Source organism: Myiozetetes cayanensis, unplaced genomic scaffold (assembly GCF_022539395.1).
Source record: "Myiozetetes cayanensis isolate MyiCay16 unplaced genomic scaffold, myiCay2020 scf15, whole genome shotgun sequence".
NCBI classification, from domain to species: domain Eukaryota; kingdom Metazoa; phylum Chordata; class Aves; order Passeriformes; family Tyrannidae; genus Myiozetetes; species Myiozetetes cayanensis.
In genome coordinates, this window is record NW_026087159.1 from 13,867,139 (window position 1) to 13,883,279 (window position 16,141).

General features: G+C 57.1%; 1 protein-coding gene across 9 annotated transcripts in view; it reads left to right on the forward strand.

Moving 5' to 3' along the window:
• Positions 1–16,141, forward strand: part of DLG3 (discs large MAGUK scaffold protein 3) — a 73,145-nt gene that overhangs the window by 35,190 nt on the left and 21,814 nt on the right. For 7 of the 9 annotated variants that reach the window (XM_050310704.1, XM_050310703.1, XM_050310705.1 and 4 more), the window contains 7 exons: positions 1,367–1,420; positions 8,788–8,838; positions 11,835–11,959; positions 12,431–12,600; positions 12,969–13,105; positions 13,425–13,569; positions 13,707–13,866. In XM_050310704.1, coding sequence (XP_050166661.1) covers positions 1,367–1,420; positions 8,788–8,838; positions 11,835–11,959; positions 12,431–12,600; positions 12,969–13,105; positions 13,425–13,569; positions 13,707–13,866 — 842 coding nt within the window. The remainder of the gene's footprint in view (positions 1–1,366; positions 1,421–8,787; positions 8,839–11,834; positions 11,960–12,430; positions 12,601–12,968; positions 13,106–13,424; positions 13,570–13,706; positions 13,867–16,141) is intronic. The other 2 variants (XM_050310709.1, XM_050310711.1) reach the window with 1 other exon arrangement.

Genomic DNA, 16,141 nt, shown 5'->3' on the forward strand with positions numbered 1-16,141 from the left:
CTCGTGTCTCTTTGCGTGTCTCACTCTGGCTGCTGTTCTCCTCACGAGCCTCGGGATGATGTGGCGAGTCCCAGCTCACGCCTGACCTTCCAGATTTCCCACCACTCTCCGTTGCGTGCCGGCGAGGAACGTCAGCCTTGGGATTTTGAGTTTCTCGCTTTCGGCCGCTCCTCCCTCCCGCTCCCTGTCAAGAGACAAACGCCTCCCCGGCTGCCTCGCCCCTCGCTCCGCTCCGGGCAGGGGCTGCTGCTCAGCGGAACCTCGAGCCTTCAGCAGCCGACAGTGCTGGACAGCTCCTCCAGCCGCCCCCTCCCTCCTGCCCACCGGCCTGGCCCTACATTCACCACCCCCATCCCGTCCTGTCCCTCCGGTCACTCCTGGCCCTCCTCCGGTCTCCCTTGTCCCTGATCTCCGGCCGTTCTGTCTCTCCTTCGGCCCCCCTGTCCCGACCGTCCAGTCACCCCCATTCTCCAGCCACCCCTTCCTCCGTCCCGTCCCATCTCGTCCCTCTGCCCACCCTTGGTCCTCCTCTGGCCGCCCCCGTTCCAGATCTCCAGCCATGCCATCCCCTCCCATCCCATCCCTCCTCCAGCCACCACATCCCCCATCACCGGCCATCCCCTCCTGTCCTTCCTCTGGCCGCCCCCCTCCCTCCAGCCACCGGCACTGCAGCTTCCCCAGTCCCCTTTCTGCCGGGAGACCCTCCCTGCCCTCTCCTGCCTGAGCTGCCCTCTGCGAGAGTCTGTTCTGCGATGTGCAGCGAGCCGAGGGGCAGAGGGCAGCCCAGGAGGAGGGGTCTGGAGAGAGGTTCATAGGGAGAAGGGGATGTGTGTGGTGCTGTGGGAGATGAGCCGAGGCTGCCAAGCAGAGAGTTTTCCCCAGGACTAACAAGGATGAAGGACCAAATCCTGTCCCTGTGCTTAGGAGGGGGCAGCAGCTGTTGGAAGGTGCTTGAAGGTCTGATCTGCTGGCAATATATCCCTCTCTTAGAAGGACTCTTTTTGCCTACTCCTCCTACTTCCTATCCCCTCAGTAGTGTGAATTTCAAGCAAATGTTGGTTCTGGTGGGATTCTGGCACAAGGCTGGGAGAGTTTCCAGTCTCCACTGTCTCCTTCCCAGCAGCCAAGGCCACAGGGTCTTTGGGACACATCAGGCCTGAGGAGGGGACCAATTCCCAGAACCATGCCGTGGCCCTGCTCCTGTCCCAGGGCTCTCAGGCACCTGAAGGAAGGCTGAGGAGAGCCCTTCCTCTCTGCTGCCTGGCCTGGAGTGCCTGTGGTGGCATGGCCAGGGGAGAGGCAGAGCACCACGAAGGGCTGGGTTCATCGCTCAGCTTGGTGACATCCCACTTTTGTCTCCTCACAGGCCAACCCCGCTCCCATTATCGTGAATACAGACTCGCTGGAACAAGGGCTCTCTGTAAGTCTCCCGGTTTCGTTTTGCTTCCTTTTGATCAAGTGGTGCATTTTTCCCTGCTCAGCAATGCAGGAAAGACTTTTCCAGCCCAAGGAGGCCCTGGTGAGGCAGCAGATGAGCCTGATACCTGCACCACGTCCCCACAGCTGCTCCCACCCCCAAACCTCGCTGGGGCTGGGTGGCACTGCACAGAACCAGGGCCGGCAGCAAGCGATGCTGGAGACTCCAAGCACACCGAGGGTACAGGGCAGAAGGCCCTGGCAGAGGAACTGCTGGGCTGGCTGCATTCAGGATTAATCATACAGCCATTTCCTCCACCTCCCATGCAGGTTGGCTGGGAGGCTTTGCTGGGGCATCCCTTACCTTCCCACACTGCCTCAGCCTCCTTAAAGCAGCCCCAGCCCCTCAGGAGGGAGGCAGGGCTCCCTGGGTGCTTTCTGGCATTTCACTCACAGGTCCTCAGGGCAGCAGGACCCATCAGATGCTGCTCCTCTCCTCTCCCAGTGAAGGCTGCCAGCAGCTGAGCAGGGCTTGGTGCCTGTGTTTGCAGCCACAGTGCATTTGGCACTCCTGGCATAGCATAAAGATGATCTTCCTCAGTTTGTTGCAGGGTTTGCACACTGTTGCATCCCTTCCCAGAACATGTGCAAATCATTCCTGCTGGGGGGATGGAGGGAGGAGGGTGGCCAGGCTGGGTTTCTGGCCAGGCTGGGTTTCTGGGTTACTGGCTCCACGCTTGTGGGGCGCTCCCCTTTTCTTTTGCCCAAAGGGAGCCCAGGCAACAGCTTGGCAGGGCTGGGTGCTTTGCATCTGGTTTTCTTCTGATGCACAAAACTTCAGCTGCCTTCCACGTTAGTGGGCAGGGCTACAGAAAGGAAGGCAAGCCTGGCTGAGACCTCTACAGCCCTGGCTGTATGGTTTAATTATGCCTGAATTGCAGCCACCAGGCACTGAGGAGGAAGGCAGTGGTGCATCTCTCAGCATGGAGGCCCTGGGTCCAACAGCCTTGTATGAATGTGGCAGAAGAGAGTTGCTGTCCCCAAGGGCTACCGTCCCCAAACCATAGCAAGACAGGGTGTTTGTGAGTCAGAGGTTCTCTCAGTGTGTTGGGCTCCCTGGCTGCAGGACAGGGCTGTGTTGCAGCCTCCTGTCTGCACTCACCCAGGCTGGTGCCGTTCTACAGGGAACTGGGAAAAGGGCAATGTCTCCTGGAGGGGAGGGACACGCCACAAAGCAAGTGAGGAGTGTGCTGTGAGCAGGGCAGGGAGGTATTCCTGGATGGAAAGGTTCCCAACCCTGCAGAAGCCAGCAGCAGGGAGCCCACCTGTGGGGCAGCAGACACTTCTTCCACAGCACTGGACTCCACTTTCCTGCCCTCCTGGCTCCCTCCCTCTAGTCCAGCTCATTAATTTCATGTTCTTCCCTCTCCTTCCACCTCCATATCCCTGTCCATGCCTTCTTCCTACTGCAGTTCTTTCTTGCTGTGCTGGATGGGAGCTGCCTTCCTGCAGCCCCTGGGGTGGGTTTGGCCGTTTCAGGGGGTGCTCTGCTCCCCTGGCAGGCACCAGCATCACCTGGGGATGGCAGTCACCGATCCCATCCATCCAGCCTCAGCAGCACATGCCAGGAGGGACTGTCCTGCAGGGGTCAAAAGGCCACAAGATTGTGGCTGTCATTTTCTGGGCATTTTCTTCAGCTCCATACCCAGGTGTGTGCCTGGGGTACCTGGAGGAGCCTGTGCCCAGGGCACGGGAGACACCTTACTTTGATTCCTCACAACCTCCAGCCTGGAAACCCTCTTGCCTTCTACTTGATATTATACCAGGAGAGAAACGAGCCCTGCTCCATTTTTTCCTTCTCTGGGTGCTGGATTCCTCATGCTCCAGTGAAAACACCCCTCCAAAACCTCAGCAGTTTACAAGGTCAGCAGAGGAGCCACACCAGGAGCTTGCTGCAAACACCGAAATGCCAAATCAGTGAGCGTGTTTTCTTACAAACCCAGAAGCTGAAGCCTGTTGGTACAGTATGTATTTGGAAGGGTTAAAGGCACATCTTCCAGTCTTTAATTACTTAACTATTCAGTGCTCTCTGTAATGATAAACAGATGGATGTAGTCTAGTTCCTTCCTGTTCTAGCTCCATTGATTGCATTGGACTAGCTGCTGGGCTGGATTTGGCCCCGACTGTTTATCAAGAAATCTGTTCTGCATTTCAATGTCCCTGTCCACCCACTTCCATCCCCAAGAGCACCAGCAGTGCCATAGCACTGGGGTGGCTGGGGCTCAGCTCTGTTGCCTATGGCTTGTACAGAGCCCGGCACTCCCACAGTGTAAAAACACAAATAAACCATTATAAAATGCCTGCAGGATTAAAAGCATCCTTTGAAGGATAAGGATGGGTGCCTGGGGAGATCACCCACGCCAGCTCCAAGGTCATTGCTCACAGTTTCAGCCCCTGTATTTTGCCCAGCAGGTCCAGAGCAGGGAGATGGAGAATCGGAAACAGAGTTCCCATGGCAGATGGGGTCTCTGCATTTCAGAGCAGCCTGTCTAAAGCTGAAACAACTTCTTGCTGCCAGGCAGTCCCAAAGTGAGCAGGGAAGGTCACTCCAAAGCCCTTGAGGAGTTGATGGTTTCAGAGTATGGGTCCTTGGAGCCTCCTTTGGTGCCTCATTGCCAAGCAATGAGTTGCCGTCACCTCCTCAGTTTCTAAAAGCCAGGTGTCAGGAAGCAAAGTGCTTCCCAGGCCTGATCCCAGCCCACTAGCACCACAGGAGCCCAAGGCTCTGCCACCAGTTAACACAGAGGCAGCCTCCTTGTGCAGTGCTGACTCTGCTGTCAGGGTCCCCAGCCGTGGTCTGTGCAGGGTGGGGGACAGCAGAGATGACCACCATGCTCCAGGACCATTGAGTGGGACAAACTTGCTTGTAAGTCATGAAAAAATAGGAAAAAAATCAAAACTAAACTGACACCCTCATGCTTTGTTCCCAAGCACTGGTGGTGGCACATCCCACTGCCAGCTCCTGCAGGCAGTGTGGCTGCACAGTCCTCCCAGCTGTGGCTGGGGCTGTCACACTGCAAACCCCCTTCCCTCTGGCCAGGCCCAGCAGGTTGGTCCTCACAGCCCTCTGGCAAAAGGCTGACCAGAAATAGGGCATTTATGTACTCTGTGCCCAAGGCCAACACCATGGGCAAGGCACACCAGGGGTCGAGGCCAGGGGTTAGCTGGAAGAAAGTCAGTAGGTCTCAGTGCTGAGACAGGACATGTGGATGTGGGGAGGTGAAGGCAGGGAGCTCTTGACCTATTTTCCCTGGGCCCCCTGCCATGTGCAGGCAGGGAGAGCTCTCCCTCGCCAGCGATGCCGGTGTCCATGCCAGCAGGGACATGCCCATCGCTCCTACTGCTCCCCTTTCCTCTTGCTAGAGCAAGTGTGGGGCATGGCCAGGTGCCCTCCACTGCCAGGTCTGCCTGGCACCACCAAGGGCTGGCTCTTCAGCCTTTGGGTCCTCTTCATTATGTTGATACACATCTGCTCCACCAGCAGGTCCCACTGCCCATCCCCATCACACCCTACCCACAGGATATGGGCTGGATCCTGCTCCGAAAGGGGCTGTGGGCAGTGTCACCCTTCCTGCAGGTTATTTTCTCCTGCAGCCTGGTGGGCTATTTGGGTTGCATTTGCAGAACCCCATCTTAGTCTTCTAAATTTGGCCTTCTTTTTTATTTAAAAAACAAGCAAACGAGCAAACAGCTTCCTCCCCCCCCTCCAAAAAAAAAAAAAAATGCCCAAAGAAAAGAACCAGAAAACCCACCCCCAAATCCTGACTCTCTAGCAAATTGCAGAGCGTGTTCCGTGTGCGCTGGTGCGGTGTTGGCCGGCAGAGCATGCAGACAGCTTGCAGTAGCTCTGGAAGGTGTGTGCTCTTCTGTTTATCAAATGAGTGTTAACTCTGCAGCCTTCTGTTGATGATCTAAATGCCGTCATCGGTAACCATTTCCCTGCTGCTCAAAACGTGAGGGGGAAGCGAAGGCCGGCAAAGGCGCCTCTTCCTGAGCCCTCAGGTGGGCTTGTTGAGTGGGAAGGGCTTGGGATAAAACACCTTTACTGTTTTCCATGAGGAATCAGGTGATTCCTAGGATCAGAATATGCAGGGAGCAGCTAATCACCTGTCCAGCCCCTGACACCCCTGTCAGCTCTGCAGGTGCTACATGAGGAGTGGAGAGCAGGGTGGAGTGTGCTTTCCCTGCCTGGGGGTAATGGAGCCAGGCACTTTCCCACCAAACCCATAGCACTGAGACAGCCCCAAACAGGAGCTGGGGAGGAGCAGAGGGCACTGGAGGAAGCAGGAGGAACAGCCTGCAGCAGAGCCAGGTCGTGGCAGCTCCGGTGGGTGTCATGGGGAGGTTTTTGCCGTCAGCGAGTGACTGGTGTTCGATTTTCCAACACCGGAACGTTTGCTTTGTTGGCTCGTTCCCTTGGTTACGTGGTATATATTAAGTTCTTCATTTGGCTTCCTTATACAATTAACTGGCATTCCGTTGCGTGGATTCGGGAAACAAAATCAGTGCTGAAACTCCACGGTCAGGCCTGGCTGACCCCGGCGTGCCCGGCCAGAGCAGGCTGCTCCCAGCAGACACCCCTTCGAGCGAGCGCCGACACTGCTGGCTGTCAGGGAGCGATGCAAAACACTGCTCAGCATTGGCAGCCCTGAGGGTTGGGGACTGGGGATGCCCCAGGCCCCCCTGCCTGGCAGCGGGGTGCCTGACGGGGTTGAGTGCCGGGGTGTCTGTGCACCCCAGGCGCTGCCAGCTCGCGCGCTGCTGGCTCTCGCCACGACTCGCAGATTGTCAGAGCTTTCTGCAGATCCCCATCCTGTGGGGATGTGTACACTGTTCCTCCGAGGCCGTGGGTGTGCATATGGCTGGCTGTGTGGCAACTGTGCTGAATGCCAAAGCAGAGAGGACAGTGTGTGTAGTAGCAGAGGGTGCCAGGAATCTGAGTCGCTGGAAAGCTGGAGAGAGGCGCCGGCGCGCCCCACGCACCGGGATACGCAGGGATGAGCTGAGCCCGAGGGCTGTGGTGAGAGAGGCTGTGAGGGCGGCACGGGCCACCGAGCCGGCTGCACTCAGGATTAGTCAGTACGGCAGGACCAGAGGAGGGAAAGGCGACTCATGCAGGAGGGGGAACCTGTGGCAAGGGAAGCGATGCCCCTCTGCCCTCAGGAGCACAGCCCAGGGCAGCACTGTGGCAGAAGGTGGCACTGACCATGTGTCCCTGTCCCTCTGAGGCTGTCAGAGATCCTGTTCTGGGTTAATCCCACCTCTTCTGGTGCTTTTCTGTAGAGGTATCCTTCTTTAAGAGTACCAAAGCCTTTCCCAATGTGCTGGGAGGATCTGAGCATTCTGCTGTTGGGGCATCTGAATGTCCCAGCCCTGAACTCTGCCCCGAAATCTTCCCATGGCTGGGAGGCACCACACTCAGAGCACATCCAAGAAGGGTCAACCCTCTCAACCTGTGTTTTTTGGAGCCTCCATGCCATCTCTCTGCTCTGGAACTCTCCCCAACCTCATCCTTGAAGCACAGTACCCACCACAGGGTGTGGGATCGCTTTGGCCTCCCAGGGCAGGGGATGAGGGGGTGTGTGTCACAGGTGGCACAGCCCCATCTCAGATCCTGGCCTGCAGAATTGCTCCTCCACCTGGACCCCTGATTAATACCAGCTAGAAAAGCTGCCTGCTGAGTCTGGGGTCCCATCACCTCTGCCTGGTCAGTCAGAACTGACTGTGCCCTGTCACTTGTTTCCCAGAGTGACTCAAATTATGAGAGTGAGTTCGGTCCCCTCCAAAAAAACAGCAGCGTGCCCTGGCAGCCCAAAAGCATCATGTCCTGGGGTGCTTCAGGCCCAGCATCACCAGCCAGGTGAGGGAGGGGATTGTCCTGCTCTGCTCTGCACTGGGGCAGCCTCACCTCGAGTGCTGGGGGCAGTTTTGGGCACCACAATATAAGAAGGATATAAAGCTAATAGAAGGCATCCAGAGGAGCACTACAAAGGTGGTGAAGGGTCTGGAGGGGAAGCCATACGAGGAAAGGATGAGGTCACCTGGATTGTTCAACCTGAAGAGGAGACTGAGGGCAGATCTCATCGGGACCTGCAGCTTCCTCATGAGGGGAAGCCGAGGGGCAGCACCGATCTCTGCTCTCTGCTGACCAGTGACAGGACCCAAGCCTGAGGCTGTGTCAGAGGAGGTTTAGGTTGGATATTAGGAAAAGGTTCTTCCCCCAGAGGGTGGTCGAGCACTGAACAGGCTCCCCAGGGCAGTGGGCACAGCGCCAAGGCTGCCAGAGCTCAGGAAGCATTTGGACTACACTCTCAGGCACAAGGTGGGATTGTTGGGGCTACTCTGTGCAGTGCCAAGAGTTGGATTTGATGACCCTTGTGGTTCCCTTCCAACTCAGGGTATTCTATGGAAACTGTTTCTGTTGAGTGTAACAGCTCTGGATGCTCCAATAGCCAATTGCTTTGCAAATCTCGCTAAATTTTGGACGTTAGCAGCTGTTTATGGCCTGATCCTGATCACCTGGAATGAAACTGCTGCCTTGTTTTCCTGTGTATTGCTGCTTATGAGGAAAATGGATTTTTTTTGACTGTACATTTACCATTTTAGAGCCTGCAGTTGCATCCCTTTTGTTTGTATCCATTATGTTTCCAAGAGCTCTGCTTTAACACTCTGAGTATGGGAGACCTTTCAGCGTGGGGATCAGTTGGTGTGCAGCACTGAGACAGGCTACACCATTTTTGTATATAAGGGCAGCATGATGTTTTCACCTCTCGCTGTGCCCCACTCTCACACCTTGTTTTCTTTGCACCCAACTAATTTCTCAGAATTAATTATTCTGAATTTTCCGTTAGTACAGTCATGCTACTAAAAGATTTTAAAAATATAAGCTGCTAAAGGTGTTTATTATGTTATTATGTACAGACATTTTTTTTCTTTTAAATGGACCGACCCCCTCTCTTCCCTTCCTCCAGCAGTGAATTCCTGAGGTTAATTATATGCTGCGTAACAAAGGTGTTATTTCCTTTTGTGCCTTCGGTTGAGTTCCTTTTCATGGCTGAAGAAATGAGCTGGGAGAATAAAGGCTTTGCACTGAAGTGCATTAAAGTCAGTGGGCTTTGGCTCATACCCAGAAAGAAAAGCAGCACATGGTTTAATTCCAGGGCAGGCTCGAGCAGTCGCATTTAAGGTTTTTTTTCAGCGGTGATGGTGCAGCTTTTTTGGTTGGATTCTTCATATTCAGCTGTCAGAGGGGAAAAATGAATTCCCCAGCGACCAGCACATAGTCGTAACACGCTGTCTCCCTCTCTCCAGATGAATGGCAGTGATGGAATGTTCAAGTATGAGGAGATCGTCTTGGAAAGGGTAAGTATACTCTTTACTCACCCGCCAGCAGCCTCTTCCCACTCACCCACCCCCCCAGCACAGCCAGCCCCCCACGCATCCCTGCACCAGCTGATGGGGAGGGGTTGGTCACTGCTCCCTGCTCTCCCTGGAGGTTTTTTGCTGGTGTCCCACTTGCTTTGCCTGCCTGGCCCCTGCAGCACGGGGAGAGGTGGGCTTGCTGCTCCCCTCTCCCCCTGCACACCCCTCCAGAAGGCAGGGAGGAGGGCTTCTCCCTTGCCTCCCTCTCTCACACCCCCACCCACACAACCCATCAGTGCAGTGGGGGAGGCTCTTTGTCATTGCCTTTGCCAGAAAACGGAGGTGCAGGGAGCTCTGCTTGTGCTGGCACTCAGGTAGGTGCACCCCACAGCTGGGCACAGGGGGCTGATGCCACCCCCCCACCAGACTCCCTGCTGCTCTGGGGTACACACAGCCTTGGGATGCTAAATTGCAAGAGCAGGTTTTTTAGTAAAACAAACCACAACGGGAGAAGTTTCTGCTGAAGCCTTTTCTTTGTTGGCAACACAGAGGTGATGGCGTGCACCACACCATCCGCTGCTACAGTCAGCTCCCCCCACGTGTGGAGGTTTATCCAGGGGGCAAGCCAACACCACACAGGGCAGGGAGGGCTTTCCCTTGGCGCCCAGGAAGCGGCAGGGATGGTGGGATGGAGAGGGAGTGGGAAAAGCTGGCCCGAGGTTTACTCCAAGAGACGGGCACAGCCGTGCTGAGGGCATGGCTGGGGTGGGAGGCTGCCCACGGCGCTCCACGGCACACCTTGCCTCCTCCTCAGAGCCGTGCCAGCCTCGCCGCGTGGCCAGCAGTGCAGGGGGAGACGCAGCGCTCATTATTCTGTTCCTCTCTGCCTTTAGTCATCTCCCTCCTTCCCCTGGCTCTGCATCACGGAGGTGGGTGGACGGAAGGTTATCTGGGGCTGCCGCCTCACCCACCGCTTCCCCGGCATGCCTGACGAAACCAGCCCAGGGGATCCTTCCTTTTTGGGCTAAGTAATTCTTGCTCCGGGCCCAAGCCTCGTTTTCAGGGATGCTTCAGAGCATCCTCTGTCCTCAGGGCTGAGGGAACAAGGGGAGAGCTGGCAGGACCACACAGAGAGGCCCCCACTGATTCCCCACACTCATTGATGCCCTCGTTTTAAAGCCCTGGGCAGCAATTCCCTCTCCAACAGGGTGAGAACGTTTCAGTGATTAGCAGCCAGGGTCAGCATGGACCATACCCAGGTCCTTTCCCTTCAGCTTGCCCCCAGTGGGATCCAACAACCCTGTCTTAATGCAAGAGAAGCACCTCGGTGCCTGCAGGTGAGGCTGTCCCCTCACTGGGAAGTTTGGCCTCAGTGTACCCCAAAATTGCTGGTCTGTCACTGTTATTAATCCTTGTCTTTGTTGTAAATACAAGAGTAAATGCAGCAGCAGCATTTTGGGGGCAATAATTGAGGAAACACCATTTGCACAGGGACACAGCTTTGGGTTTACCCACCATACATGGGTCCCCCTGTGTCTGCATCAACCCTGATGCCAGCTAAGAAATCCCTTGAACTGCATTTTGAGATTTATCAAAATAAAAATGAACACCTCCCAGATGATTTCCAGGTTTTGTGGCACAACAAACAACTGGAGGTCATTTTGCAGTCTCACCTGCCTTGCTGTGGCCAGGCTGGATCCCCGTGACAGTAAGGAGCTTTTCTGAGTTGCACACAGGGTAACCAGAATCCATCTTAGAGGAAAGAGAGTAGCCCCAGACCCTTTACTGCTGAGTGCCTCCTTGTCACGTGCCAGCCAAATTCCAGCTGGCCGGAAAGCATCCGGGAGCGTTGCACAGTGGTGGGTCCTGGTGCTGTGTCATGAGTGTCACACTGTGGGAGCAGAGACCTCTGCATCACTGCAGGAGCTGATGCTGGGCCCAGATTGCTGGGGAGAAGTGCAAGCCCCAGCTGGCTGTTGGTGCTAACTGAGCTGCAGTGGGGCCCTCCTGGTCACAGCTCCCCTGGAAGGGCAGAGAACCCCATCATCTAACAGCGAGCACTGAGGCTGTGGGCAGCCAGGGGAGTGCTTGGCCTGAGCCCACTTGTGTATGAGAGGCAGGCATGATAGTATGTGACTAAGTGTCAGCTCTTCCACATGAGAAAACAAGACTAGGAGCCATCTGATTTTCAAGGCAGAGCAAAAAAAGCAGGAATTGTCCACTTGCATCAAGCACAGATCTGGAAGCAACGCCTGTGAGTGTGTCACTAATGAGGATCCTGCAAGTGGGAGAGGCGGCACAGGGCCACAGCCACTCAGTCCTGAGATGCTGCAGGAATGGGCTGGAGATGAGCTGCGGCCCCTGCATCCCCCCCAGCCCTACTACGGCAGGAGAAGCTCAAGTGATGCTCCAAGCATGTCTGTGAGGAAGAGGAGGCGTAAACCGGAGACCCCACTCCATCCTGATAGCCACCTCCACCCAATCCCGAAAATCTTGGCACTAGCATCGCTGGTCCCCCAGCTTGGCTCTGTGCCAGGGCTACATCCCAGGGGTGCAGGGAGGCAGGGGTGGGATGCTGGTGACTGGCACAATCCCCGCTGGTCTGTGCGGGCTGCGGCGTCGGTGTCTCCTCCTGGGGAGCAGCCAGCGAGGGGAGGTTTTCTCCGCCAAGGACCACCTCCTCTTCCCCCAGCTCCCCGCCTGCCTCAGAGTCTCTCCGTGGAGACGCGGTGGTGAGGGAGGTCCTCGGCGGCTCCCACTCTCCCACTCCATCTGTTCAGCGCTCCACGCTCTGCGCCGAGCGCTCGGCTGATGAACGCTGGGCTCTCCTCCAGCCGCGCATCCCTCTGCCCCCTGGGCCAGCCACCCTGGGGTGGGACGGATGCTCCCAGGGCTCCCGCCCCCAGACGGTCCCGCAGCTGAGGGGAACCATCCCGGGAGGGCCGGCAGCGAGTGGTTGCCCATGGGGGAAAGACGCGGCGTTTGATTTCCCGCAGGGTAACTCCGGCCTCGGCTTCAGCATAGCGGGAGGAATCGACAACCCCCATGTCCCGGATGACCCGGGTATCTTCATCACCAAGATCATCCCCGGGGGAGCGGCAGCCATGGATGGCCGTCTAGGGTGAGTACAGGGCTGGGGGAGCGGCTCCAGCAAGGTGTCACCCAGGATCTCAGCACAGACCCCCTAGTCCCCTTCCCTGCCATGGGCCCTGGCCCCGCCATGTCTCTTCCCCACAGCTGGATCCTCTTGGTGCAGGGATGCCCCTCGGTCCAGGCCATCAGCCTCTTGTCTGTAGCCACCCCTCCTCCCCTCCCTGTGAGAGGTTCTTGCTCCCATCCTTCCAGCCACAGCCCAGGGCAGGATCCAACCTTTCCTCTCATATCCCATCTTCACCAGGGTTGCATCATGGGGACCAGCCCCACTGCCTCCTGCTTTGGGAGGGACCTTGCTCTCACCCCAGCAGGGCAAGGATCTGGCCAGCTTGAGCAGCTTTCCTCTGTGTGTCTGGAGGAGGGTGGCAGATGTAGCCAGAGGAGGGTGGCACGGGCCGGTGGTTCCTCAGGAGAGCTCAGGGCCACGCTGTGCCCACAGGGTGAACGACTGCGTGCTGCGGGTGAATGACGTGGATGTCTCCGAGGTTGTGCACAGCAAAGCCGTGGAGGCCCTGAAGGAAGCGGGCCCCGTGGTGCGGCTCGTGGTGCGGCGCCGGCAGCCCCCGCCAGAGACCATCATGGAGGTTAACCTGATGAAGGGCCCCAAAGGTGAACCCCTCACTCTGCTCGCTTGACTGGGGTGCCCCACAGGAGGGTGTGGGGTGAACCCTCGGTGCAAGATGCCATGAGATGCAGGGCAGCACCGTGGGGCACGTGGGGTGCAAGGTGGCACTGCTGCAGTGCAGGATGCTGCGGGGTGGCCCAGCAGCGTGGGGTGCTGTGGGGCACAGGTTATGGGAAAGACCCACAGTGCAGTGAGTGGTGGCTGGGCTGGCTCCAGGCAGCTGCAGAGTGGCCCATTGCCTGCTGGGTTTGGGACAGGGTGGGAAGTCCGGTGAGGCAGAGGGGCCATGTGCCAGCCTGGGATTCTGTCCATCTGTGTGTCCCTCACCTGCCTCCTCCTCACTCCTCCTCAGGCCTGGGGTTCAGCATTGCAGGGGGCATCGGGAACCAGCACATCCCTGGGGACAACAGCATCTACATCACCAAGATCATCGAGGGAGGTGCTGCCCAGAAGGACGGGCGCCTGCAGATCGGGGACCGGCTGCTTGCGGTAAGCCCCGCGGCCACAGCCAGCCGTGAGGTGGTGCTGGGCAGGCTTCACCATGCTGCAGTGTTGATCCTGAACTCCAGCACCCCTCCTGTCAGCAGCCTCATGCCCCTTTCTTCCTTGGGGTCCTGCTGGGATGGTGCTGTGGGAGAGACAGGTGCAGCACTGGCTGCAGGCAGGAGGGCCAAACCCAAGGAGATGCGACCCTGTCTTTGGAACCACAGCAGCACCCACCCTATGGAAAACTGCTCCCCTCCCGCAGCACTGCATTGGTCCCTGCCCTCCTGCTCAGCCGTGTCACTCAGCCCTTTCCCTCCGGCAGGTGAATAACACAAACCTGCAGGACGTGCGGCACGAGGAGGCAGTGGCTGCCCTGAAGAACACCTCTGACATGGTGTACCTGAAAGTGGCCAAGCCCGGCAACATCCACCTCAACGACATGTACGCCCCCCCCGACTACGCCAGCAGTACGTACGCACCGGGCGCTGGCACGGGCTGTGCTGGGGGGCACGGGCTGTGCTGGGGGGCAAGTAATGCTGGGCTGGTCTGCGTGTCCTCACTGCGCGTGGATTTCTCCTCCTGATGACCTTCTCCTCCCCTGCAGCCTTCTCAGCCTTGGCTGACAACCACATAAGCCATAACTCCAGTCTGGGCTACCTGGGCAGCGTTGAGAGCAAGCCTGCCTATCCCGTCCCAACCCAGGTGACTCCGGCCCGGTACTCGCCTATTCCTCGGCACATGATCGGGGACGATGACTTCACCAGGTGAGCACTAGGCATGATTCTTCTCCTTTTCTCTCTTCTCCTCTGTGGTGGCTTGACCTTGTCCCCACTGCTGGTGCAGAGCCTCAACCAAAAGCCTGTAGGTGCGTGGTACAAAGCTTTAGGCCCCCATAATGTGCTCTGTGATCCCCTGCCTGCTGTATCAATCCCTGGCTCGCTGCATCCACTCCCTCTCCGTTCCCCCTCCTGCTCTTTCACGAGCTTTACCCATCTGCATTCCTGCTTAGTTTTACCATACCTGGAATACAAGGTGTCCCCTGCCCTCACGGTGCCAGCAGTGCCATGGGCTCCCAGCATGTCCCCAGGTGGAGATGTGCTGGAGATGAAGGGCTTGGGGGGGCCACAGCCTTGCAAACAAGTGGGACTCCTCCTCCCACACGACTTGAGACTGGCATCTCAAACCATCTACACAGAGGTGCCTTTTGAACAGCTGCCAGCCCTGGGCTTGCCAGCCCCCTGCCCAGCCCTGCCACAGCCCCCTTTGCCCCACTAGAATCATTTATTCAGGTTTGTTTCCAGAAGCCAGGAAATAAAGAGGAGCACAAAGAAGACATTGCTCTGAGCATAAATGTGGTATAAAATTTCTTCAAAGCCTCAAGCTGAGAATGAGGGAGCGAGATCTGGCAGGTCCTGCTCTGCTTGCCCAGGCTTACAGCTTTCACTCTTCTTGCCACAGCCTCAGGGCCAGTGTTGAGCCTGCTCTGGATTTGGTATCCCCAGGGCCAGGATTGTAGGCTTAGGCTGTATTCTAAGGATCAACACTCGAGTTAGGCTTAGGGTTGGCTCTGCATCTGGAACAAGGTCACAGGCTGGTTTTGGGGTTGTGTTCACAGTGGAAGATAACTTTGGCTGGGATTCTCCCATTCTGCACATCAGTTTTGGATGCTGGAGTGGGAGACCCTGACTTTCCATCCACTGTCAGGTCTGCTGTCCTCTTGGAGAGTGGCTGGACCTTTGTCACAGGGATTTCTCTTTTCCTGGTGCTCAGCCACAGCTGGGTGCCTCTGCACGCCATGACCTGTGCAGCACTGGCTTCCATCCACACCTCATCTCTCCCACCTGGTGTTGGCACCAATGATTCCAGTTTTACAGCCTGTTTCTGGTGCTGCATCCTCACCAGGTGTAGCAGCTCCTGTGCTATCAGGGCACTGGGGGATGATGCCACAGGCAGGAGCAGTGCTTCCTGCCATTACATTGCACTACAGAAGGGACTGAGTCCCAGCATTTGGAAACACAACAGGGACACTGATCCCACCAGGGTGTCCCTTCTTACATGTGACAACATCCTTATTTGTAGGTTAGAGAGTGGAGAGAACAGCCCAGCCTAGGCTGGACACAGCCAGTGACAATGGCACGGGGATGTCAATGCAGTGGCTCAGCAGTGGCTTGGCAGTGGCAATGGCACAGTGATGGCTCAGCAGTGGCCCTGGTGCAGCACGTGCTGGTGGCCACTAGAGGATGGTGCTGCCTTGTGGAGGGCCACACTGCAGACAGGCTGGCACCACTGGGCCACTGTGCCCAGCCACAGCCCCCACCCCCAATAGATTCACAGCCCATGGTGGGCTCAGCACCTCCCTCGTTCACCCCTGGACAGTGCTGAAAGCCTCATGTGCATCACTGACCCTGCAGGACACCATCACTGAGGGTCTGTTGGCTGTGAGGTACCTGTCTGGGGCTTCGTTTCCTCTCTTCATTGCTGTGGTATCTCTCTACCTTCCATCAGAGTGTCTAGTCCTCATGGGTGCTGGACATGCTTCCCCTCAGACTGAACTGGGGTGGTGGTTCCTGCACACTTGCTTGGGAAGCAGCAAAACCCAAGGGGCAGAGCACGTTCATCTCCTGGTTGGAAGCAGTGTTTGCAGACCCAGAAATCTGACCTAGTTCTTCCCCTGGAAGAGCTCTAGCCCTCGGGACAGCTTTGCAGCAGAGGGACTGATAGCTGCAGCCCTCCCTGATCCCCCTCAACTGCCCCTGAGCCAAGCATTGGTGGCTTCTTGAGGACGTGGGTTGAGCATCTTTTGACCCCAGTGGTGTTTCCAGAGTGTTTCCCTGGTCTTCTCCTGGGGAAGCCACTGGCCCAGCAGTTGTTGCGAGGCAGAGACAGGCATTGTGGGGCAGCCATTGCACAGAGAATTCAGAATGTTCCTGCCCCTTGTGCCTCCCAGCAGTGCTGCCAGCAGAGCCTGCCACACCTCAGTGTTCACCATCAATGTCTCATCATCCATGTCCTACAAGGGACAGCCAACTCTGTCCCCTT